The 27,650-nt window shown below is 40.3% G+C and overlaps 1 protein-coding gene and 1 non-coding gene across 6 annotated transcripts in view; both read right to left on the bottom strand.

Moving 5' to 3' along the window:
- The window catches only part of ZNF609 (zinc finger protein 609), a 201,647-nt gene that overhangs the window by 34,790 nt on the left and 139,207 nt on the right, over positions 1-27,650 (bottom strand). For all 5 annotated transcript variants that reach the window (XM_070378068.1, XM_070378069.1, XM_070378070.1 and 2 more), the window contains one exon: positions 20,859-21,084. In XM_070378068.1, coding sequence (XP_070234169.1) covers positions 20,859-21,084 — 226 coding nt within the window. The remainder of the gene's footprint in view (positions 1-20,858; positions 21,085-27,650) is intronic.
- Positions 249-376, bottom strand: LOC138989626 (small nucleolar RNA SNORA19). Its single transcript, XR_011465883.1, has one exon. It is a non-coding gene; the product is annotated as a small nucleolar RNA SNORA19 (small nucleolar RNA).

Genomic DNA, 27,650 nt, shown 5'->3' with positions numbered 1-27,650 from the left:
GAAACTCCGGTACTTTGGCCACCTCATGCAAAGAGTTGACTCACTGGAAAAGACTCTGATGCTGGGAGGGACTGGGGGCAGGAGGAGAAGGGGACGACAGAGGATGAGATGGCTGGATGGCATCACCGACTCGATGGATATGAGTCTGAGTGAACTCCGGGAGTTGGTGATGGACAGGGAGGCCTAGCGTGCTGCGATTCATGGGGTCACAAAGAGTTGGACATGACTGAGCGACTGAACTGAACTGAACTGAACTGAAGGTGACTGACAGCAATGGGTAAATTAAGTCATGCTGCTAATTTATCTCCAAAGGTTTATTTAACACATCAGAAATATTTTTTCTCTTAACATGAAGAAAAATCAATGAAGTGTGCACAAGTTTATGGTATTAAAATGTAGTATACAGATTTAGATTTTCTTTCTGAACAACAAATACAAGGAAAGGGGGTCTTAAATTTCTGATGCTTCACTTAAAGTTAAAATTCTACTTCTTCAAAATCACCTTAGGGTTAAACACTGTAGAAACCCAACATGTTTTTATTACATTGGGTTCATATTTAAAAGCAAATATCTGAATTTCTCCAACCAATCAAAACCGCAGTCAGTTCAAATTCTTGCCTTTTACTTATGTCCTGCTGTCAGACAAAATCTGTTTTAAGTTTGGCAATAAGTATCCATCTTCCCCTTCCATCTATGAGATGAACCATCAGTAGTATCCTAGACCTTAACCATCATCACATACTGAATATGCCCATTGAATTAAGATTTAGACTCCAATTTAATCTCCTAACTTTGTTGAAGAGGCTTCCCAAATCCTAAATGATACAAAAGGATGCTTAGTCCCACATAAAATGGGTTAAATGCTTTGTTGCTTTCTTTGATTTTTTTTTTTTTTAAATTTTTGGTGGGGGAGGTGGCGTGTACATTATTTCTGTGAAGGCTTGATGGCTTTCAAGATAATAGTTCCCACTTACTGTGTTTAAGAGCCTTCCATGTATTATCTTATATTTAATCCTCTCAACAACCCCCAAAATATTATCATTCCCATTGTACAGATGAAGAAATGGAAGCTTAGAGCAATTTGTTCCAATGTAACATAGCTAAACAAGATGCAAAGCCAGGATCTGAGTCCAAATCAGTCTGGCTCTAAACTAGAGCCTGTATTTTTAACTATGCTGTCTCGCAAGATGAGGATATACTTTTTTGGTTCTCAGCAGCTCACATTTCCAGGTGTAAGACACTAAATAGTCCATGTACTGTACTTGAGAATAAAATTGTGTACTGGAGTGAAAGACATCAACACTTACAGGTTTATTTTTGGCTGAGAAGCAGCTCATTGATTTTATGTTTGACCTCTCTCTACCAGAAAATAAATAGAAGCAGCAATAAAAACTGCATATTGGTGGCAAAGAGAAAAATATATGGAGCAGAAGAGGCAAGAAGCAAAAAGAAAATGTCAAAGTAAGCAAAAGGCACCAAGAGGACAGAAATAGAAAAAAGAACAGGAGATAGAAACTCAAAAGTCCCAAGCTGCAAGGTTATCATGAAACACATACAGTCATCCCTCAGTATCTGTAGGGGATTGGTTCTAGAATACCTCCTACCCCTTGCCCAGTACTAAAATCTGAGAATACTCAAGTCCCTAATATAAAATAGCACAATATTTGCATATAACCAATGTACATCCTTTCATATATATTAAATCATCACTAGAGTACTTATAATACTTAATACAATGTAAAAGCAATGTAAACAGTTGTAAATAAAATGCTAGCAGTTCCCAGTGAGTGGCAAATTCAAGTTTTGCTTTTCAGAATTTTTTTTTTTCTGAAGACTTTTGTTTCATGCTTGGTTGAATCTGTGGATTCAGAACCTTTGCATAGGGAGGGCCATGCAAAGGGACCCTTTGCAAAGGAAACTGTGTTCCCTTTGTCTACGAGTATTTTATTGATGACACGAGAAATGAAGCTCAGTTCTTAAAGAGCTGCAAATTCTCATGTCTTGGGCTTCCCAGGTAGTGCTAGTGGTAAGGAACCCGTCTGCCAATGCAAGAGACACAGGAGACATGGGTTTGATCCAACTGTGAACATCCGCTGGATTACAGAAAAAGCAAGGGAATTAAAAAATCTACTTCTGCTTCATTGACTACACTAAAGCCTTTGACTATGTGGATCACAACAAACTGTGGAAAATTCTTAAAGAGATGGGAATACCAGACCACCTTAGCTGTCTCCTGAGAGATCTGTATGTAGGTCAAGAAGCAAACAGAACCAGACATGGAACAACGGACTGGTTCAAAATTGGGAAAGGAATACGTTATGGCTGTATACTGTCACCCTGTTTATTTAACTTACATGCAGAGTACACCATGCGAAATGCTAGGCTGGATGAATCACAAGCTGGAATCAAGACTGCTAGGAGAAATATGAACAACAAGAGAATATGCAGATGATACCACTCTAATGGCAGAAAGTGAAGAGGAACTAAAGGGCCTCTTGATGAAAGTGAAAAAGGAGAGCTGGCTTAAAAACTGGCTTAAAACTCAACATTCAAAGAAGATCATGGCATCTGGTCCCATCACTTCATGGCAAATAGATGGGGAAAAAGTGGAAACAGTGACAGATTTTATTTTCTTGGGCTCCAAAATCACTGCAGATGGTGACTGCAGCCATGAAATTAAAAGATGCTTGCTTCCTGGGAAGTAAAGCTATGACAAACCTAGACAGCATTTTAAAAAGCAGAGACAACTCTTTGCTGACAAAGGTCCATATAGTCAAAGCTATGGTTTTTTCCAGTAGTCATGTATGGATGTGAGAGTTGGACCATAAAGAAGGCTGAGTCCCAAAGAATTGATGCTTTTGAACTGTGGTGCTGGAGAAGACTCATGAGAATCTCTTGGACTTCAAGAAGATCAAACCAGTCTATCCTAAAGGAAATCAACCCCGAATACTCACTGGAAGGACTGATGCTAAAGCTGAAGCTCCAATAGTCTGGCCACAAGAGCAGACTCCTTAGAAAAGACCCTGATACTGGGAAAGATTGAGGGCAAGAGGAGAAGAGGAAGACAGAGGATGAGATGGTTGGATGGCATCAGTGACTCAATGGACATGAGTTTGAGCAAATTTGGGGAGACAGTGAAGGATGTGGAAGCCTGGCGTGCTGCAATCCATGGGGGTCACAAAAAGTTGGACATGTCTTAGCAACTGAACAACAAATGAACAACAACTTACCTAAATCAATCATGATACATCCTTAACATGGAATAATGTGTAGCTATTTAAAATGTTATAGCAGACCATTTAATGTTACAGGAAAATGCTCATGGTATTTTCCTCTATAAACAAAAAAGACTACAAATATAGAGAGATGGGCACCAATTTGTTAAAAGAAGTATATGAATAACATAACATAATTATAATAGTGGCTTTATCTCTGGATGATTTATGACTTTCTTCTTTGCAATTTAGGATTTCTCCTTTTTCTTTGATTCCCAAATTGCCAACAATAAAAAGCTGTTACTTTGTGAGAGGAACCATCATCACTATTATTTTCAAAACTTTTTCATCAACTGAAACAGAAATGCTGTAACTTGTATTCCCTCTGCCCCCTAGCTCCTAGTAACTCTATTCTCTCCTTTTGGTTTCTATAAATTTGCCTATTCTAGATACCTCATCTAAGTGAAATAATACATTTACTTTTTTCTGTCTGGCTTATTTCACTTGGCAAAATATCTTCAAGGCTTACACACATTGTAACATGTATCATAATTTCATTCCTTTCTATTGCTATTCCACTGTAAGTATATACCACATTTTGTTTATATATTCATCTGCTGATGGACACTGGATTGTTTTCATCTTTTGGCTATTGTGAATAATGCTGCTATGAATATTCCTGTGTACAAGTTTTGTTTAAATATCTGTTTTCAATTCTTTTGGGTGCATACCTACCTAAGAACAGAATTCCTAGATCACTTGTTAATTCTGTTTACCTTTTTGAGGGACCACCAAACTGTTTTCCACAAAGGCTGCAACATTGTATGTTCTCACCTGCGGTCCACAAAGGTTCCAACTTCTCCACACCCTCTCCAACACTTATTTTCATTTTAAAAGTACAGTCATTCTAGTGGGGTATGAAGTGGTATATCACTGTGGCTTTGATTTGTATTTCTCTTATTAATTATGCTGAGCATCTTTTCAAGTGCTTATTGGTCAGGTGGCAAAACATCTATTCAAGTCCTTTGCTCAGTTTTGATTGTTGCTTTTCTTGTTTGTTTGCTTTTTGGCCACCCCATGCAGCACGTAGGATCTTCCCTAACCAGGGATTGAAACCATGACCCCTGCAATGGGAGCACAGTCTTAATCACTGGACTGCCAGGGAAGTCCTTTTACTCTGAATTTGGTTGTTCCGTTCTTTTGGTTGTTGCTATTGTTGAGATGCAGGAGTTTTTATATACTCTGGATATTAATTATCAGGTATATTATTTGCAAATATTTTTCCCATTTTGTGAGTTGTCTTTTTTCATTATCTTGATAGTGTCTTTTGATGAGCAAAATGTTTTAATTTCATGAAATTCAATTTATCTATTTTTTCTTTTTTTGCCCTGTGCTTTTGGTGTCATATCCAAGGATCAAAGCATCACTTTTTAAATCATTTTTAAAAATGTAATTTTAAAAAACATCAGGGGGAAAAAGTAGTTGCTAATAGTGGGGTAGAAAATGTAGGAGGAAGTATAGTTTACTTTCTCTCATTCTGAATACAAAGCACAGCATAACACAGCTTAAAACAAAGACTGTTTTAAGGATCCAGATCCCTCCTTTTCCTAGAACATGACCTGGTAGAGGAGCTCTTGGTCCAAAGGTGCGTATAAATGCCTCTCTACTTCATGAATCAACTATACCTCAATAAATGAAAACAGTTCAGAACAACATTAAAATGTTTGGGGTAATATTGTGAAAATCACCATAAGAATTACTTCTTGTAAAAAAAAAAGATTAGACTGGATCAAGGGCTTGTCAATTTGTCTCACCAACTACAGATGGCATGTCAGACCTTTGTTCAGTGTCCACTTCGGACTTAAAAACTAGTAAGCATTTGGCAACAGCCCTTTGGTATCAAATGATTTTATACATTTTATGCAATTTACAATTGATCCCCAAGACTCACATCTCAAGAGAAGCTCTGGTAAAAAGATTTACTCCTGGGTGTGTGAACACTAGTCCTGTTATTTAAAACAAAACAAACCTGTTTCTTTGTTAGTCTCTTCTTTAAAAAGCTTGTCACCTTAGAAAAAGAGCTAAACCTAATGGGAATGGTTAATAATAAACACTAATGGTTGTCGCTGACATTTTTTACATTGGTGCCAAATTGTTGTTCAATTTAGTCCTATCTGGGCTTCCCTGATAGCTCAGTTGGTACAGAATCCACCTGAAATGCAGGAGACCCCTGGTTTGATCCCTGGGTCGGGAAGATCCGCTGGAGAAGGGAAAGGCTACCCACTCCAGTATTCTGGCCTGGAGAATTCCATGGACTGCATAGTTCATGGGGTCGCAAAGAGACACGACTGAGCAACTTTCACTTCACTTCACTTAGTCCTGTCCTATAGAAGCTGAGTATGCTTTTCAGCTGTGCTCTTTGCATTCCTGGTAAAGTCCTCCTTACCCTTCCCAAGCCTCTTATCTGGGCCAATGGTAAACAATCAGTATATATAGCCACCACTAAATAATCAAGAGCCTACTAATGGGCTCTGTGTAGTCCAAGTTCTTTCTAAAGGGGAAAGACAGACATGTTTGTCTACTAATGTTAGGAGGGAAATGCATCTGTGGCAAATCTCAGCTCCCAGTCAACACTAGTTTCAGGTCTTCTAGTCTTCTCTAGCGACACAGATAAGAGAAAGAGATCATAAGAAAGTCAGTAAGTCACAGCTTCTGGAAGCCTGTAAGCACACCTGCAGTTGGCCAGCAGCAGTGTAGTACAGGAAAGTGGCTAGCAGGGAGTTACAAGGGGATGCTGGTGAGGAAGGCTGGTTTGAAACTGTGGGTACTACTACCTCCATGGAAGCCTCAGCTAGGGGAATGGAGGAATCGCTCACTTCCCATAGCTTATCTCTGGTACATTAATGAATAATATTTAATCTTGCCAAGTGATAAGAGATTATGCAAATTTATGAGGACTGTTTCTTCCATGACAAAAGTTCAAATCACAGATGCAGAGAAAGGGTGAATATAATCAGAAATTCACAAGAGTGAGCAGCATTCAGAAATTCTGAAAAGGCCAGGGAAAATTAGGACCATCTGTGTTTCATCTACCAACTAAGATTTTTTTCCCTGTAAGTTGGTTATTATCTGAAAACCACTTTTTTATGGGTTTGCTATGTAGTAACATCAGGAACTTTGGTAAAGAGTGTCATATTTCAAGGAAAACTCTAGTCCCAAATCTGTCTACTGCAGTGAAAATTATTAGAAAGAATGTTTTGCTATCTATAAATTCTATGTCTTATCAAGCCTCATGCAGGCAGAACTTAAAATCAGCTTAACAGCAACATTTCCAGGTTTTTATCTCACTTATCCTAGGAATTCATCTTCAAGTCATAGATTTGACTGTAGGGAAGGATCAAATCATGTATGGATCTTTTAAAACCAGAAACCCAAAGGCAGAAATGTGGTTATTATTCCTTTAAAGAGAACATCTGAATACTTTCAAAGAGAATCTACACTTTCCAGGAGCCCTTTACTAACATTCTAAGTAGAAATCTGTTAAGTTATCCAATAGAGCAATTTGGGATAAAGTCTTCTGCAGAAGTGTTTGAAACCTATGGAGCGGTGGTTCCCAGCTTGCTGCACATTGGATGTACCTGGAGATCTTTAAAAAAATATTGACACCTGGCTCCCACCTACAGTCATTCTGATTTCATTTAACTCGGTGAGACCTCAGCATCAGGGCTTTTTAAGTCCCTGCCCCCACATTCTAATGGGCAGCAAAGGTGTTCTAGGCATGACAGAAAACAAATATCCTAAACCCTTATTTCTGGGATCCTCTGGGGCAGAATGAGCCAAACAAAGTACAAAGGTAATACCCATCAGCCGGGAACCCTTTTCACATGACTATGGTGTTTTCTTTTTTTTTTTTTTTTTTTTGACTATGGTGTTTTCTCTCCACAGAAATTCAAGTAAAATAATAGAGACCAGCTGAAACCATTATCAGGCAAGTACCAATTAGGGTAGTAGGTTAGGTAGATCTGATGCTAAAACTCTAAGCAGGAAAACTATATTCAAGTATACGTTAGAGGTGTAAGGCCAAAGTGGAACATCCACCCAGTGTAATCCACTCCACCCCCAGACCATGGGGACCAAGAGGTTGAGGAGGAAAGCTAAAGATCTAACAGTTCCTCCTCCCACCTACAAGTTCCCACACCATGGAAACTGTGTAAGTGTAACAGAGGCTGCTTCACCACACCCTTAAATCTCACACCCTCCCTTTCATCTTGGTAAGGCAACCACACTGTATACCCAGTGGGTATACAGAGAGAGGTGGCTCAGAGAGACCATCACGCCTTTGGTTGTCCATCTGAAGTCTTTATCTGAAAACCTCTGGGTCTAAGAAGGAAGGTATCATCTCAGTGGGACAGTTTTGAGGAAATACTTGCCTGGGGTTGAGATGGAATCACACTTGGCCACAGTTTTACTGCTTTTAAGACCTTGTAGGAAGAATCAAGATAAGAACATAGCTAGGGGATAGCCTACAAGAGGTACTTTTCCTTTCAGCCCTCTTCAGCTAGAGGTTGAGAGAGGTAAGTAGCTGCTGAAGCTTCTTTGTCTTGCTGGTAATCTCCACTTGGCATTTTCACGGTTTGTTAACAGAGCAGAACTGAACCACATTGTGGCTCTCAGAGCCAAGGAGGGGAGGAGGGGAAAGTAATGTAGCAGAGGAACAGCTGGGATCATGGGGTGGATGCTCTTCTGCCCAGACTGGCTTGGGAAGCAATGCCTCTCATTAGTATGTGCAGTTCTAGATTTCCTTCCTTTCTCTAACTTGTGACAAAAATTATTCTGAAATTTTCGATGGCCTCTGTTATGGGCTGAATTGTGTCCCCATCAGCCCAAAAAAAGGTTGACTACTGAAGTCTGAACTCCCAGTACTTCAGACTGTGACCTTATTTTGAAACAGGGTCCTTACAGAGATAATCAAATTTCAATGAGGTTATTTAAATGGGCTCTAATCCAATATGACTGGTGTCCTAATAAAAAGGATAAATTTGGACATAGTGACAGATGCACTCAGAAAGAAGAAAATGTGAAGGCACACAGGGAAAAGAAAGCCATGTGAGGGACTTCCTGGTGGGCCAGTGGTTAAGACTCCACACTTCCAGTGCTTCCACTGCAGGGGGTGCGAGTTCAATCCCTGGTCTGGGAACTAAGATCCCACATGCCATGGTGTGGCAAAAAAACAAAGAAAAGAAAAGAAAGCCATGTAACTGGAGTGATGGCACCTACAAGCCAAGGGACAAAAAGGATTGCTGCAAACACCAGATGCCAGAAGAAGCAAGGCAAGACTCTCCCCTTGAACTGCCAGAGAGAGCACAGCTCTGCCAACACCTGAATTTCTGACTTCTAGCCTCCAGAACCATGAGACGATAAATCTGTCATTTTAAGTCACCCAACTTTTGGCACGTTGTTATGGCAGCCCACCAACAGCAGAGTGGTATTGATTAAACAGGTCAGATTTTACTTTAACTAGCTTCAGTGAATTACTGCCACTAGCCAAGGAGATTATAGTCCAGGTCAGCAGTTCACCAACAAGGTAGGTGGAGAACAGTGGTGATGGCAGCAAATCATAAATCTTGGGAACTGTTTCACAATAAACATGCCCAAGCTCCATCCTGAACCTGATGATTCAGAATATGAGCATGGGGGAGGGGTGCGGAGGGTAGCCAACATGTATTTTAAACAATCTCCTCAAGTGATATCACTGACTTTCTCTGATTTTGCACCACCTGCCAACTGAGTAATACTAAGCTTAAATAAAAGGATAAAACTTTAGGTCTTCCCCTAAATTGATCTGTAGATTCAATGTAATTCCAATCAAAATTCTCAACAGGTTCCCCCCTGACCCAAGTAAAAGTTCACAAGCTGATCCTAAAATTTATATGGAAATACCAAAGGCCAAGGACAGCCAAGGCAATCCTGAAGTACCATAAAGTTGGAGGATTTACACTACTAGATAGCAAGACGTATGAAGTTATAGTCATTTAGACAGGGTAGCACTGACACAGACTAGACAAATGGATGACCAGAACAGAAGAGAGAGCCTAGAAATAAATCCACTTATATATCAGTTGATTTATGACTTATGTGACACTGAAGTTCAGTGGGGGAAAGGATGGTCTTTTCAGTAAGGTGCTAGGTCAGTTAGGTATCCATATGAAAAAAACAGAATCTTGGCTCCTTATTCACACCCTAAACAAAAATCAAATTCAGATACTTTACAGATCTAAAGGGGAAAAGAAAAACAATAAAATTTCAGGAAAAAAAAGGAGAATATCTTCATTATTTTGGGAAAGGCAAAGTTTTCTTAAACAGGACATAAAAAGCATTAACTAAAAAAAAAAAATGAAACCAAAAAAACTAGCCTTTATACAGAGAACTTCCATTCATGAAAAGGTACCATTAAGAGAAAATACAGGAAACAGGAGAAGATATTTATGATATGTACATCGAACAAAGGACTCCAAACCATACTATAAAGAGAACTCCTAACAAATCAGTAAGAAGAAAACATACAGCCCAATTCAAAAATAGATAAAAGATTTGAACATGTACTTCACAAAATGGGATTTCCAAATGTCCAATAAGTATATGCTTAATTTCATGACTTATCATGGAGATGCAAATTAATACTATAGTGAGATACCATTACCCATCAACCAGAATGGCTAAAATGAAAAAGACATAATGTCAAGTGTTGACAAGGATACAGAGCAACCAGGATTCTAATTGGAAGTAGGAGTTATAAATTGGTTCAGACACTTTGGGAAATTGGCAACATCTATTAAAACTGATCATATGTTTACCTTATGACCTAGGAATTTCATTCCTAAATATATACAGAATAGAAATGTGTACATATATTCCCCCAAAAGACATGTACAAAAATTTTCACAGCAACACTTTTCATAATAGCTCCAAACTGAAAACAACCCAATGTCCATCAACAACTGAGTAAATAAGTAGTGTTATATTCACACTATATTCACGAAATACTGTTAAAAAAAAAGAGAGAGAGAATAAACAAAGTACAACTACATGCAACAACATGATGAATTTCACTGGCATAATGCTGAACAGCTACAAGGATATACAAACACACAAGTAAGTACATATTCTATTTAGGTTCAAAATGGGTAACACTATCTTGAAAACTCAAGGACCTGTATAATACTTTTATTTATATTATTGTTGAATAAGATCTATTAACATAAAAACAAAGACTTGGGGTTTGTGACTCCTGTAGGTCAGTGCCAGGATCAGCTGGAATGCAGACTAATTTTACCCTTTAGGCAGTCTGTCCAGCCTCCAGTGTGGCAGACCAGTCTGGAATCTAAAGCAGCAGCATGTGAGGGTGGGGGTGGGGTTCCCACTTTCTTTCTCCATATTGATACTTGATTTTGGTAGATTTAAAAAATACAACAATTCAAAGGAACACAGTAAAAGCTAAAAAGCAGAGGCGAGTTTGCTAAATGGGAAGATGCACTGTGTTCCAAGTGTACTGAATGAAATAGGAAAAATTTCAAAAGATGGGAATAATCAGAGTCAAATAAGGAGAAAGCAGGTTGTTCACTGAATTAGTTCAGGGTTAAAACTTTCATTTGATTATGAACTCAATGGGGGTAGAAAATTATTTGATAGCAGTCTTTCAGGCTTTTTCGAGACATCCTTAAGAGAAAATAGAGTACAACTTGTGGGAGGGGAACTGCTCAATTTCTCACCATAGCCTTTTTGTCATAGACCTTGTTGCTATGGAGAAGGCCATGAAGGCAGCAACTGAGGGAAATAAAGGATCTGGCAGCAGTAAGCACAGGGACAGTGGTTTAAACAGAAATTCCTTATGTAATTAGCAAGTAGCAGCGCCTATAAATGACACACTTTCCATTTTTTCTTAACCCCTAACCCTCTAAAAGTACATGGGCCTGGCTTGCCACTATAATTTCAGAGGAGCCTAAATGGGCCTAACAAAGCCCAAGCCTGGCAGACAAAACACATGGCCATTTAGCAGGGCTGCCTCATGCCAGGGGGAAGCATCTACCTACCTACCCTATCCTGGGGAAATTATCTCCAGCTGCCTAAATTACAAAGTTGATGCCCTATGATTTCTTTGTTCTGAAAAGCCTAAGGGAGATGGGATAATGAAGTAGCAGAAGAGGTAGAGAACAGCCTCTCGTTTCACAGAGTAGTCAAGAGACAGAGAGGGGGTGCGAGGCGAGAGAGAGAAAGAATATGAGACTCTCACTGGTGTCATTAAGAGGCAGCAGCAGCGACCTGCAAGCAAAGCTCTGTCTAAACTGGTCTGAAACTACTGCTGTGGGAGAAAAAGGCTAGTTGCCAAGTTTGTTAACAGCTTCTGCCCATCATAGTTACAGCAGCTTTAACAATCAGGGCAGGGCCAGGACCTGTTTTGAGCAGCACTGTTAGCACTGAAACAGGAGGGTACAACGACATCTTCAGCAGATCTCGCCACAACCAATGATGAACAAAGACAATCCCTCTTCTGTTCCACACAAATGATCAGAGAATCATAAATATCAGAACAGAAAGGACCACAGAGCTATGCAGTCCACCCTCTTCATTTTACAAATGAGCAAACTAAATCCCAGACCAGTTAAATAACCTCATCAACAGGACAAGAAAATGTGAAGGTCTCTAACAGGGTCCTTCTCCCTTGGAATCATACGTCAAAGCTGAATTAGCTGGGGACAGTGATCAGCCCCCCACTTTAGACCAGAACTATATTTACTGCCTAGGTATCACTTACCAAGGTTTACACAGAAGTATCAGGAACTAAACTGTTAAAGGATAGCATTAGTAACAACATGGGTCTTTTTTTCAGCCCATCTGAGAAGCTTCTGTTACTGAAATATCAAAAGAATCTCATTTGAAATAACTCTTACCTATCTGGCAAGCCCAAATCCTGGCCACCTTGTTGCCTGATTGTCCTTTGCTGGCGGGCAGGGAGGAGGTAGGTAAGAGTGCACAAAAGAATCTCTCTGTTTGGAGATTAGTTTATTTTGCAATTTGCAAAATGCAACTCAAAAAATAGTCTGTAACTGAAATTTTTCCTTAGGGCTTTGGGATTCAAATACATGACAGTGGACAGATAACATGATCCATCAGGGTGTACAAACATGTAACTGCCCTAAAGCATCCCCTAGGAGTAAACTGCTAGGTGGGAAGAATGTGCTGGCTGTTGCTTTGCTGTATAGGAGGCGCTGGGAGAAAGTTAAGTATTGATTTCCCTAATGTTTCCTTTGTGTGTCTGCTGTTGCCATGTGGTGGTCTGTTGCTATGAAGATCTGTGGTGCCAGACAATGGCTGCTAGACTCTTTATGACTGTGCTATGGGTACAGCTGATTCTGCAGGAGTCAGGCTGGTAAGCAACTGGCTAAGCAGTGGAGAAACCCCGGTCACTGTGAACCATCTCTCTCTAGGTAAGTGCTGCCCGAGGCGAGGCTGAAGGTGAAAGAGTATTAATCAAGCTAAGGAAAAAGAATAATCAGAGGCGATTTTGAGACCCATCTTAACTCTTCAGCGTGCTTGTGCTTAGTCTCTCAGTCGTGTCCAACTCTCTGTGACCCCATGGACTGTAGCCACCAGGCTCCTCTTTCCATGGGGATTCTCCAGGTAAGAATACTGGAGTGGATTGCCATGCCCTCCTCCAGGGGATCTTCCTAACCCAGGATCGAACCCAGGTCTCCTTCATTGCAGGCGAATTCTTTATCATCTGGACTACCAGAGAAGCCCAAGAATACTGGAGTGGGTAGCTGTTCCCACAGGGCATCTTTCTGACCCAAGAATCGAACCAGCGTCTCCTGCATTGCAGGCAGATTCTTTACCAGCTGAGCTATCAGGGAAGCCCCAACTTTTCAGTACAAATATCTAAAATTAGATTATTTCACAGTTCACATACATACTTTCTTATATCAGAATCACAGAGTAACCAAGGGTAACTATCAAGGTTATCATCTTCATGCAAGATTAATGGACAGCCTCTTCGTTTTAGTGAGAACAACAAAGACCCACAGCTGGGATATGTAAGCAGATGAGGATAAAGAAGCGCTGAAGCAGGTTCTCAGCGGAGCTACCACAGGCAAACTAACTTCCTGCTAAGCAAAACCACTGCCTACTACTCTGATAATGAGAAAACTTCGGCCCACAGACCGAAGTACAGGGCTGAACCACCGAGTCTGAAGCAGGGCCAATTGTTCTGCTAGGTAACAGGGGCCACAGTACACAGAAATCACCCGGGGTCTTGGAGATGTCACCTATTTACCTGCCCTCATCCTCCTCCATAGATAACCTTTCTTTCCATCTCAGAGCACATATACACTTTCAGAATATTTGTAATTTAAAGACCACCTAGCCCCCATGATGTTCAATATGGTAAACCACTAGCTATAAAGAATATTTAAATTTAAAAAATTAAAATTCAGTTCCTCAGTTCAGTGAGCCACATTTCAGGTGCTCAAATATCATGTGTCACTAGACTATCATTTTGGAGAGTCTCTTTCCTCCACAAAAAGTTCTACTGGACAGGACAGATCTAGCCCAAGGTCCCATAAATTAGAAATCTCATGCCAGGAGAAGTTCAAAGACTTATCCACGATCACACTGCTTGCTAACTGTATAATCTGTTCTGGAATCCAACTCTCCAGACTCTAGTTCAGAGGTATTTGTTCTGTACTACTATGCCTTTAGAGCACTATTATTCCTTGGAACAACTCACCTTAAACAGCTGCAGACACTCTTAGCTGCTGGACTAAAAATATATACCCTGATGTGGAGCTGGGGATGCGCAGCCTTTTCATGTTTGTGCGCATGGATGACAAAACCTTTTCCAATCACAAAAATCGAGAACTTTCTCCTACCCACCAAATCATTAAGCTAGAATTCAGCTTTGGAAGACAGGCCAAGCTTATCATAGACCTTTTCATACCCTCTGACATACCAGGGATTTGTATTCCTTCCTACTTCAAAACTGTGGTCTTAGGGCTTCCCTGGTGGTCCAGTGGTTAAAATCCACCTTGCAACGCAGGGGACATGGGTTCAATCCCTGGTCCAGGAAGACCCAACATGCCTTGGAGCAACTGAGCCCTCATACTCCAACTACTGAGCCCACAGGCTTAGAGCCTGTGCTTGACAGTAAGAGAAGGCACCACAGCGAGAAGCCTGCACACTGCAACAAAGAGCAACAACCCCCCCCGCCCCCCGCCATGCTGCAGTTGCTTTTAAGTCAATCTTAAAAACGAAAAGTATACCCCATTAAAAAAAATTGGTCTTACAGCATTACAACTTCTGTCTTTCCAATTTCAGAGATGTTTTAAGCAGGTTTTCTACATGGAATGGGAGGATGAACCTAGATAGATTATCAAAACTTTTTTTTTTTACCAGCAGAATCCTCTTCAAATATAGTTTTTCAAAGGAGTTTAACACATAAATCATCCAAAAGTAGAATGGCTCTGGGTTGCATCTGGTTGGGTAGCAGAGGTGGAGCTGGAGCCTGCCCACTCAACACCTCTCACCCCTTATGACTGCTTCTGAGGTTCCTCCATGCTCATGTTGCTCAGAGAATAACTTCAAACCATTTCCTCTGAAAATGTCTGAAGGTTCTATCTCTGACTTTTATAATCTCAAAAGACTGAAGGTGGAAGTCACTGTTTTTTTTTTTTTAAAGAAAGTATTCAATACCTTACAAAATCCCTCATTATTTTTGATCAATACATAGCAAATGAGCCCGAGAGGCTAATAAAAAATTACCATTTTTACCTACATGCCTAGAACATATGGGTACAAGCACAATTTTATTAATCAAATATTTACTGATTATTTTACTTTTTGTGTAAAGACTGAATTAGTTCTTGGGAGAAATAAAATGATACATAAAATGTGGTTTCTGGTTTCAACCATCTTATAATTTAATAAAGGAGAAAAGATACATAGGAATTGTGGGTGGCATATATTCATGTCACTGTAGTCCTAGAAGAGAAAGAGGATGGTGCAGAATAAATGTATGAAGAAGTAAAGGTCAGACCCCCAAAATTTGGAAAAAGAAATTCACAGACTTAAGTGAACTCCGAAACAGGATAAGCCCAAAGAAGTCCATGTTAGACACATCACACGTCATGATCAAAATGCTGAAAATGACAGAAAAGCTTTGAAAGCAACCAGGGGAAAATAACATATTACTTACAGGGGAACAACTTAAATACATTTAAAGGTGTATTTCTCAGAAACCATGATAGCCAAAAGGAAGTAAAACACTTTTAAAGTGCTAAAAGAAATGTAAACCTAGATTTCTATATAAGAAAAAAATTTTTTAGGAATAAAAGTGAAATAAAGGCATTCTCTGAGAATTAATAGGCAGTGGACCTACTCTAAAAGAATTAATAAAGGAGAATCTTCAGACAGAATGCAAACAACAGAGGGGACTCAGAACATTAGCAATGGAGGAAGAACAACAGAAATGTGAAGTGTCTGGGTAAATATAATAAACTAGTTTCTTGAATTCTTTAAAGTATAAAAGATGACTGAAAGGGAAAAAAATTTAAGTGGTCTGATGGGGTTTTCAGTGTATTAGATGTAATACATAAAACCAGGGGTTTGTAAACTTTTTCAAAAGCTTGACAAAAGGAAATGGATTAGGTGGGAGGCAGATGCTGTTTTACTTTTCTCCTTTGTTTCCAAGCCTGAAGAGTATATGTGATAGCTAGAGCTACATTAGCAATTTCACAATAAGTAAGTAACTTGAAGGAGCCTGGAACACTGATTACACTGAAGCCATCATACCAGCCTTAGATTGCCTACCTTTAGAATTTTCATACATTTACACCATTTTCTGTTTCTAGCAGCCAAACTTCATTCTTAACTCAATGTTTCAACTTTCCCCACTGTGGCACACACAGTAAATGAAAAAACACACTCTGGATAAAGCTGCTTGTCTGGAGGAAAAGGGACGTGGCGGGCACCAGCTGCCACAGGTCCCACCCTAGAGCACACTGAAACAGAAATGGCCAATACGTCAGCATCCTAAAACCCATCAGGAGTTTCCACCTAATGAGTAAAAGGAGGAAGAGGGACTGACACAAGAGAAGCAGAATGACCAATTTAGAAAGAAACATGGGAATCTGGGGAAGTTCCATATTACAAAAGGAAGAGAGGTGAGTTCAGAGAATGAATAAATAGCAGAGCTTCTAAAAGCCTAGGAAGAGCAGAGAGAAAGACCTAGGAAGAGCAGACCTTTGGAAAGCAGATGATCACTGGTATGAGAAATGTTTCAGACAAATGGTAGCAGAAGAAATCTGACGGCAAGATAGATGATAAAGGGCAGGTAAAAAGAGACTGAAAACAGCAATAGCAAGAAGTGAAGAAAAGGGGAGAGGTCAGTAGTTCAAAGGGGTAGCAATGATGAGGAAAATATTTTCACTATAAGGAAGTATTGAAGAGGGAAAGAGCTTAAACAGAAGTGGAAAGCATGAAGATGAAGAAAAAAGTAGATAAAATTCAAGGTGTCAAGTCAAAGAATCTTTGGAATAAGAGATAAAGGAAGTAACAGCATAAGAAAAATACACTTTAATAAAGAGGAGGGAAGCTAGAGAACTTAGGTGGGTGGCTTTGATCTTAGTTATTTAAGAGCACAAGGAGAGAATGAATTGGACTGATGAAATCTTGAGAATGAAGTAAGTCCTGTGGAATGCAAATGTAATAGAGAGATGAAGGGATTGCCAAGCAGCACTGCAAGCTCATTTTATGTCAGCCAGCATAAACTTGCATCAAAAACAGCTCAGTTTTGTGAATTCTTTCATTGTCAGTCTAGGATTGGGGCTGAAAAATGGGAGGTGGAGATTTCCTGAATTTGAGACTGGCAAGATAAGCAGATTAATTTTCTGTTCTATATAAACAAGTGTATAATAAAATTTCATCAATGGTATTAATATTTTTCAGTCTTCACTCTCATGATTGACATATGAAACCATTCATTTTCAAGATGCCATAGTCAACTAGTATTGAATCCATGCTGATTTCAAGGTTTAAAGCCATAAATTATAATAACAAGCTTGGATATGTCCTTATTGGTCATCCAATTCCACTATACTTAAGATATGAGGTAACTAAGGTCCAAAGAAGTTAAGAAACTTGTCCAAGGTCACAACAATAGTGGCAGAAACATAGAGGTCTCCTGATTTTCACTCCAGGGCTCTTTCCAGTATATCACAAACTTGTCTAGAAAGCACATTTGCCAAAGTAAAATATATCACTAGTGATGGCCTTCGACCTAGTGCTGCAGTTTAGAAAGGAGAATCTGTAGCACTTTCTGGAATTCTTATCTAATAAGTCAGCTCTGCCTTTCTTTAAAATACCATAGAAGCCAGTAAGCAATTTTGCCTCAACAGAAGTATATGGTCTTATACACTGAGGTTTCTTATACATTGTTTCCAGGACCGTGGGTTAAGGTAACATTTGTGAACCAGAAATAGACTTGGGACCTGTTATTTTGATTTGAAGTAAGGTAGGACAAGGTGAAATCAGGGAGAAGCAGACCTCTGCATAAATGCTAAGAATACATCTCAAAAAACCAAAGGAAGACAACACAGTCCAGGTTATACCTGGGTCTTCTTAATAGTCCTAAAGTTGAGCCTAGTTAAGGAGGATCTTTGTAGATGCCGACTGAATTACGAACAACCTAAAAAGAGATGAGATCTGCAGGAATTTCAAAATGCCTCCAAGGTAAGGTTTACAGTGAGAAATAGGAAAGAAAGAAGCAACAATGCAGAACAGGTAAGCAAAGAAATCAGGAAGAACTCAGGCCATGACCCCTACACCTGTTCTCTGCAAGGGGGCTCAGTTCTACAGGGAGCGCAGGACCCTCCATTCCCCTCGGAGCCCAAACATTTATAGTTTCTCTCTAAGGCAGAAGGGCTTTTCAGTTTGAAGACAGCAGTCTGCTGGGCAAAGAGACAGAAAGTATAAAAAACTGGGGTAGCAGACAAGAAACCTACACGGCAGGACTTTTTTTTTTAAAGTACATATATATAGTTCTTACTATATATATACTGGAAACGGACTCAGTATACTAGGTCTTCTAGATTTGCCAAGAATGACCCTTGCAGGAAATCTCTGTTATCTAAAGATGAAAAGGAATGTGAACCAGCTCTGATCCCAATTCAGACCTTTGTCAACAGACAGTACAGGTGAAGGCCCTCTGGGACGGCCAGAAAGCAGAGTAGAGTGTGTCACTCGAGAACAGTTCTCTTTCCCTTGGGATGAAAGAAAAAGAAGAGAAGAATAAGCCCTGAAACACAATATGTTAAGTGGGGAAAAATACAGTATTAAAAGTAAGAGAACTAACATCTTACAGGTTTAAATAAATTAGAATGATCTTAAACTTGGTGAAAATAATATTTATTCTGAGTTTCAGAGAAGGTATAGAATTCTGGAAAGTATCTAGTACATATATCCTAACATAGATCCAGAAATGACAATGAGATGGTATAAGCATCCATTCATTCAAATAAATATTTGTGAGAGCCTGGCACAGGTGCCAGGCATTAAGTACTGGGGATATAATAGTGAGAAAAAACAGTTCCTGAGCTCACAGAACTTTTAGAACACTGGAAGGAATAGACATTAATAGAAAAATGCTGGGATTTCCCTGGCGGTCCAGTGGCTAAGACTCCCGTGCTGCCAGTGCAAGGGACCTGGGTTCGATCCCTGCTCAGGTAACTAGATCCCACATGCTGCAAGACCTGGCACAGCCAAATAAATAATATGTTTTAAAAACAGAAAAATGTAATTATACACAATATTACAAATTGTGGCAAGTGCTGTGAAAGTACACAGGGTGCACTGAAAGTGTGTGACAGGGGAACTTGCTAATAGGCTGCCAGTGACAGCCAAGAGTCTTTCATAACAAACAATTAAAAAAAAAATCTATGCTAACATCCCCCTAGTAGGGAGGGAGAACAAGAATCCCCAGATAAAAAGGTAACCATTGTTCTCAGGAGAGGGAAAAGGTTATTAGCTTCATTCTCACAGCTTTTATCAGGTTTACATACACGAAAAGTATATTGCCCTTGGAGAAAATCACTACTATAAAGATGGGTGGAATACAGTAAATTGGCAAGAGATTGATGTTTTTTATCTTCAATATACTGAAGTAATAGGCCCTGAAGTTTGCTTGGTGGCACAGAGCTGTGATCTGGATATGTTTGTAATTCCAACAGACTCTGGCTGTTCAGACACATGGCCATAGGCAGACGACATTTTTAAAATCAGAGATAGCCACTTGTGATTTCCAGACTGTATACTGTATACACACTTACAGTGTCAACTTCTAGGTCAACCTCTCTCTTCACAGTTTCTAACACAATGGGATTATTTTCTTCTTCTTTTTGCATTATGGTCTCAGACACACAATAAAACCTCATCAGCAATGTTATTCTGAAAGCTGAAACTTTACTATATTGCTAACAACAAGAGAGCCAATAACACAGAATTTTTAACCTGTATCACATCAGTGCCTACTGCATGGAAAACTGAATCACAACAAAATATTTAGAGAAACAGAATTTTTTTTTTTTTTTTACTGGAATGATTAAAATGAAATGCCTGAATTTCCATGGGCAGACTGACAAGATAGCTTATGATAATCAGAGATAATTAGCTGTGCTCCTCTGGGCTTCTAAACTCCTCAGAGTGGTGATGCTTTGAAAGCCTGGTTACTGATGCAAAGACCTGATGGGACTCTGAGGCCCAGCCTCTCTAACCACACATTCTTCGACAAGGACTTGGATTCTTTATAAAAAGAATGTATACTGAAATCAAATTGCCATAGATGGTACCAAGGGGATCTAAAATATCTGGTTAAGTCCCTTTGCACCCCTAATTTTTCAGGTTAACAAACTTTCAAAACAGAAGAGATTCTGTTGTCAGGGACAAGCGGAACATCCAAGCAGCAGCACCCTACAGTGAGCCAACTGCTTGCTGAAAGCCTGAAAACAAGACCATGTAAACAGTTCCCTATTGCCTGGGCCTATAAAATCTGTACTAAGTGACAGATGCATAAAGTGGTGTGGGTGGCTGGGCAATGAGGCAACTAGTAGGAAGGAGCTGGCTGTGCCTCCAGGTGTTAAAAAAGGCAAGACTTGCATATTCAATGAGTCAATACTAAGTCAAGACTGACTGTTTTCCATTTCCTTGACTCCCACAGCTGCCCTTTTATTACTTTTTCTCTTCAAGCCTGACCCAAAAGTTCATGTATATTCAAATTCTCCCATATAAAATGATAAGAGAGGGAAACAGTATAGATACAGTTTGAGTTATATGGCCAGCACCTATCAAACGACTGCTTAAGTACCAGGGCCAACACTGTTGAATGGCTATGAAGGGGAGATAATTAATTTAAAAAAACTGGCAATCTCCAGAAGCTAAGCAATTTTACAGAGAAGTTTGCTATAATCCTCTGGGTAGGCATCACCAGCAAACGATGGTCATATGAGACTCCTAATAAATACTTGGTATTATTTACAACCATCAGTCCTTGATGACAGAAGCAGGTTGAGAAGGTACAGGAAAGCAACATGTAGTACTTACCGTCTTCGGTTTCCTGCCACACGATGCCCTCGAGGTTGACACTTGTCCCAGGTTCGCAGGGGCCCAGGCACTCAGGCTCTGTGGCCAGAGCCACATCACATGTGTTGACCCCAACAGATCGGGTGCGCACCATGATCTGCTCACAGGGGGATGAGATGTCGTTACTGACCACTGGCACCAAAAGGTGCAGTGGCAGCACTGCTGGTGTGGAGACAGGGGACTCCATCTGTGGGGAGAGAGAGCAGCAGATGAGCTGCAAGGAGAGCATTCACAGGAAACAGCTTCTCTGCATTTAATCTAGTCCTACATCCTTTCCTGCCAGAAAGCAGAGGGCGTTAAATATAAGACTTTAGTCCTTATTTTCAAGTTCTAGCTCATGATACCACTATAAATCCGAGTGCACCCTGGGCTAGGAGAAGCTTTATTTCTTATTAACAGCCCTCCTCATAAACTGTGCCTGGCTAAAAGTGTATTAAAAAAATTGTCTCTCTTAAAAATCTGCTGAAAGAGAATCAGGGCCAGACTTCAACAGCAAGAGAAGACAGCACACAGACTGATGAGAAAGAAAGGTTCAGCTTCTGAGGCATGTACTACTGCTGCCACTCTGCTTCTCTGCAACCTATCATTCAACAAATAATACATTAACCAGGTATAAAGTCCAAGAATACATACAGGGATAAAGAGATGGAGAAACATCCAGATCCTAGGAATGCCACTCCAGGAAGACTGGAGCTTTAGTTCATCTTTGGGTAGAAGGAAATGTACTTAAAAGTTACAGGAGGGCTGATGGGGGTTTCTAACCCATAGAGATTATAACAGCGATAGGTTAATGACAATGATAACGATAATGATAGGTTAATGACAATTCACATTTCAGAGTGTGAATCTAACATCAGATGTGCAGAGAAGAAACAGGAGGTACTGTTACTACCCAGAAGCCAATCCACAGCAGTCTGCACATGAAGCTGAATACACACACATACATAAGAGTAGTCAAACACAAGAACCAGCAGTCTGGGACTTCATGGGTTCGATCCCTGGTCCTGGAAAATCACACATGTTGTGGGGCAACTAAGCCCGTGTGCCCCAACTACTGAAACTTGGGCACCCTAGAGCCCATGTTTTGCAACAAGAGAAGCTACCGCGACGAGAAGTTGATGCACAACCACTAGGGAGTAACCCCTGCTCCCCGCAACTAGAGAGAGCCTGCCTGTGGCAACGAGACCCAGCACAGCCCCCACCTCAGGAGAACCAGCAATCTCTACCACCGAAACTAGACCCTCTCACAAGAATGCAGTTTTACTTAGATTCCAAGAAGAAATTAACACATCTAGAGTTAAAAGTTGTAACAAAGAGCAATAATCCCTTAATTCTTCAAACACTAGCATTTATCAGGTTGACAAAGTACCAATTCTGAGTTAATAGTGCCCACATCCTAACTAGCAGATTCCCTGGTATCTCCACCAGTGTCTCCCTGGTGGCTCAGAGGGTAAAGCGTCTGCCTGCAATGCAGGAGACTGGGTTCGATCCCTGGGTCAGGAAGATCCTCTGGAGAAGGAAATGGCAACCCACTCCAGTACACTTGCCTGGAAAATCCCATGGACAGAGAAGCCTGGTAGACTACAGTCCATGGGATCGCAAAGAGTCGGATATGACTGAGCGACATCACTTTCACTTTCACATCCTAACTAAACGGTGTCAATCAGAAGACCTAAAAAAGAGGAGTCAAATATTGGGACACTCTTTCCCTTTTGAAAGACCAGGTTGACTATACTCCTTCAGCAGGCCCACGTTCAGAGTGAGGCACTCATGTGCCCATTATCAAAGCTGCTGCACAGTTCTGCGCCAGGACTTTGGTCCTGAAGTAGTTTACTGCATGACCACCACTCTACCTATAATCCATCTCCCTCATTTTAAACACAAACATGCACACACAAACATTTTCCTGGCCTCAAACACTACCCTGGAAGCCAAGGTCTGGGTATTGAATCCATTCTCTATAAGTAGCTCTGACTTCTTGGCTTGAAAATCAAGTGATATTTGCAGAGTATCACTATCAGAGTCCACAGAATGCTAAAACACTGGTTCTGATTAATTCTGGTCCCTGAATAGCTGCCAAAACATTATCCTTATCTGTTTGTGGTTACACACATCCACCCTGTACTTTCCTAACTCCACCCTTTTCATTAAATGAAAGTGGAAGCCTGTCCAGTGAATCTTCTGCATAATGATAAATGCCAAGAGGCATTTTTGGTCTTTTGTACTCCTGAAAATCAGGCATTTATAATTCAATTTGACAAACTTCTTGGGATGTGTTAGATCCCTGAAAAACTCTTTAAAATTTCTAAGCACAGATTTGAAGGTAAGAACAACAGAAAAAATAAACTGGATTTCCTACTACTCCTGTGTAGTGCTAGACTCTGGATCTAATCATTAAGCCCTCTCAGGAATGCTTTTAGATGATGGTTCATTAACCCTTTGGAAAGAAAGTTTCCTAGAGATTTCACCCATGAGAATTATCAGAAAGGGAAATTAGAGAGTATTCAGATCATCTTTACTCTTAGCCTCGCCTGTTTCTCGGATCTTTCTCTTGGGGAAGAACTGAGATAGAAGTAACTTCAGAGTTAGTTAATATGTGCATTTCCTTTGCTTAGAATTTGTCCCCTTTTCTATACCTTTCTTCTACTAGCAAGAGAAATTCCTGCAAAGTCCTCTTTCTTGAACAAAGAAATCGGCCTAAACCTTCTAGGTCACTCCTGTGAACTTTCTGACTGCCTGGCTTGAGCAAGAGAGCTATTGCCAACCTGTCCCATCGCTGAGGCAGCAATCCAAATCAGAGAAGGAAGTCCCCAGGGAGTCACCTACACACACTCTGCCATCAAGAGAGCTCTTTTCCAGAAGTGGTTTCATTTCCTGTTAATTTATTCAGTACTGCTGGGAGGCCAGGGAAAAGATAAGCTACTGACATTCTGGACTTAAAGCTAAGCTCCCAATTCTATACTGACAGATTCAGAAAACAACATCTAAGATGTAAGCACAAAACACCACTGTTGTATTCAAGCTGCTTGTTAAATTAAACCCTAAATATCTGAAGAGAAGAAACTTAGCTGAACTGATCACTAAGAATAACAGAATTAATACATGAGAAGCTGATTAATGTGTGTGTGCACATCAAACTATTCCTAATAATCGAAGTTATTAGTAAGTTACTAAGTAGAGCTCAGCATCTGTTTGTGTGAGGATGACTTTACTTAACTATTTGATTAGTAAAACAGGATTTCTGGGAATGAGGAGAAGGGAGAACATGCACCTTTGGATTTGGAACTACTGTTCAATTTCCTTCTACTTTGCAACAGAAATCTAAGGAGAAATCACAGAGCAGCACAATAATGTTTAATTACAGCTCTAGCTCTGCTAATTACTGTTTGGTCACATCTATAATCTACATTAAGCCATAGTGCATAATAAGCAGCTCTGTGATATTCATCTAATAAACTAGGTGACTTTGTGGGATTTCAAATTCTACTTCTCATTGGAACAAACATAGCTTCATTTATCACTCTCCAGGAGAGGATAAAAATCAAAAAAGGAAGGGGAAAAAAAAAAAAAAAGGACTCATTTTGCCACCTTTCCTGTATACCTAGGATGCAAAAAGCAGGGATTGTCAAAAGACTGATGCCAGCAGGGAAAATAAGGAATAAAAATAGGAAAAGTTAGGGTCACTGAATACCTTCACAACTATGACAACAGTAAACGCTGGCCAATCAGATTCTGAAATGCTAAGAAGTGCCACCGTGGCTCCAGGGGCTCACTGACACAGGAAGGTAAACAACACAACGAAAGAGAAACCTGAAGAGACAGAAAACGTAAAGATGGAGATCTCTGAAGTTTCCTAGTATTTCGTGTCCTTTATCTTTAATGATACTTCTTTTCAATTCACCTTTAGATATTAGCCTAATAGCACCTATTAGGGATCTGAGTGCTGATAGGCAGGTGACACAGAAATGAGGACTGGGAGAATAAAGAAAGGCCAGAGCCATTAATCGCCCTGCAAGAAGTGATTATATACTGACTTGAGCTGCCTCCCACACTTGAGAGGCACTAATGGAGGAAAAGGCTGCAACATAATTTTAGGGGTAGAAAATGAAGTGAAAAAGTATTTGGGACAGACTCTCTCCTTCACAAATATGAGTCTGATAGCATTACCTTCACACTCAAAAGGCAGAAAGGAAGCTGGTTCTACTGATAACTTCAGTAGCTCTCAGAAACTCCCTTTTATCCAAGAATGAAAGATTATTGGGGATGATGGTTAGATGAGTGTTCAGATTAATCAGAAAAGATTGTGCAGAAAGTAGAATGTCATTAAATATACTAAATACTACATTAATAAGATCACTGGAGTAGGAAATGGCAACCCACTTCAGTATTCTTGATGGGAAAATTCAATGGACAGAGGAGCCTGGTAGGCTACATATACATACAGTCCATGGGGTTGCAAACAGTTGGACACAACTCGGCACGCATGCACACACACACATTAATAAAATCAGTCCTCTTTCTTCAATAATTCCAAAGGTTCTTCAAGATTTTATAGTGACTTGACATTAGTAATACTAACAGTAATGTATGTTCTTGATTCATGGACAAATGTAAGTACTCACCCTGATACAGTACAGCAAACCTGATTTGCTCATAAGGCCATCTTGATGGCTCAGATGGTAAAGGATCTGCCTGTAATGCTGGAGTCTTGGGTTCAATTCCTGGGTTGGGAAGATTCCCTGGAGAAGGGAATGGCTACCCACTCCAGTATTCTTCCTGGAGAATTTCAAGGACAGAGGAGCCTGGCGGGCTACAGTCCAAGGGTCACAAGAGTCGGGCATGACCGAGTGACTAACACACATTATTAAAAAAACCAAGTAATTAAAAACATCCCATTTATCAGTTTATTGTGTTATTTATATTTTTCTCAAGTTAAATATTCATTGGAAGGACTGATGCTGAAGCTCCAATACTTTTTTTGCCACCTGATGCAAAGAGCCAACTCATTGAGAAAAAAGACTCTGATGCCAGGAAAGATTGAGGGCATCAGAAGGGTACAACAGAGGATGAGATGGTTGGATGGCATCACTGAATCAATGGACATGAGTTTGAGCAAACTCCTGGAGATAGTGAAGGATAGGGGAGACTGGTGTCTGCAGTCCATGGGGCTGCAAAGAGTTGGACATGACTTGGTGACTGAACAACAACAACAAATTAAAACACAGGGGGAAAAATTCTCAAATTATTTGAATTGCCTTCTATTGATTGGCAATTTGAGATAAAATAAGTTTACTGTATTTTTTTTGTTTTTGTTTTAAATTTAGGGCTGGAACTTCGGTGATGGCCCAGCGGATAAGAATCCTTCTGCCAAAGCAGGGGACCAGGATTTGATTCCTGGTCCAGGAAGATTCCAAATACAGTGGAGCAACTAAGCCCACAGGCCACAACTACTGAAGCCTGCAAGCTCCAGGGACCACAAGTCACAGCTACCGAGCCTATGTGCTGAGACTACTGAAGCCCATGTGCCCTGAAGCCTACTGAGCCTATGTGCTGAGACTACTGAAGCCCATGTGCCCTGAAGCCTACTGAGCCTATGTGCTGAGACTACTGAAGCCCATGTGCCCCGAAGCCTGTGCTCTGCAACGAGAAGCCACTGCAGCCCCTGCTCGCCACAACTAAGAAAGCCTGTGCAAAGCTCTGAAGACCCATGCAGCCAAAGATAAATAAATAAATGTATTTAAAAAAAATATGGGGGGCTTCCTTGGTGGTCCAGTGAATTTGCCTTGCAATGCAGCAGATGCTGGTTCAATCCCTGGTTGGGGAACTAAGACTTCACATGCCTCAAGCAACTAAGCCCACGCACTCCAGAGCCCACGCACCACAACTAGAGTCTGTGCTTCACAACAAAAGATCCTGCACAACATAACAGAGATCCCATGTGCTGCAACTAAGACCTGACATGGCCAAATAAATAAGTATTTTTAAAAATTTAGAATTTTTTTTTTCTTATTCTGAAGGATCCTTATTGCTAGAGGCTGGTGGTGGAAATCATGGAATAACTGAAGATGAAGGCAGAAGTCCAAATTCTTCCTCTCCATGAAGCTCTTCTCAGGACACAACAGAACATTCCTTGTAAATCCCAAAACAGCTTAAGGTTCAACTATTAGTGAAGGAGAAAATAGCCCCTTTCAAACATTAAGTATCTTTCCAAGTATCTCTCCGAGTAAAGGAAAGAAGGAAGGGAGGGAAGAAGGAAGAGAGAAAAGAAGGAAGGAAGGAAGGAAGGAAGGGGCGAGGGGGGAAGGGGAGGGGAAAGGAAGGCAGAGTGGGGAGAAAGAGGTTTGCTGGTTTCCTGAACCTCCAGATTTCACATGGGTTGCTTTGAAGAATTTTACTGTAACTCTGGTTAACTTCAGAACATTTTGAAGCACAAGACAAGGAGAAAAAAGAGCAAAAGCTGTGGTAGTTGGCATCACTGCCAAACATCAAATAGCTCTTAGAAGCTACATATTCTATTATTCATAGAAGACTTACTTTTGCATTCAATTTTAACCAGTCAGCACCTGGTCAAGGTCAGCAGTGAAGGCTGTTCCAATGTGCACTAGAAAATGCAAGTGCAGTCAACACATAATTTGAAGACTACAGATTAGCCATAGGGAATTCTCCTGTGATGATTCCTGTAGAGAGACTCTCAGGCTCAGACCCTAAAGACCTCTAGTGAAGAGGAGGAGATATCAGATCAAACGATCCTAA

The sequence above is a fragment of the Bos mutus genome, chromosome 10 (assembly GCF_027580195.1).
Source record: "Bos mutus isolate GX-2022 chromosome 10, NWIPB_WYAK_1.1, whole genome shotgun sequence".
NCBI lineage: Eukaryota > Metazoa > Chordata > Mammalia > Artiodactyla > Bovidae > Bos > Bos mutus.
The sequence above is the reverse complement of the archived record's forward strand: the minus strand, read 5'-3'. Positions and strand labels throughout refer to the sequence as shown.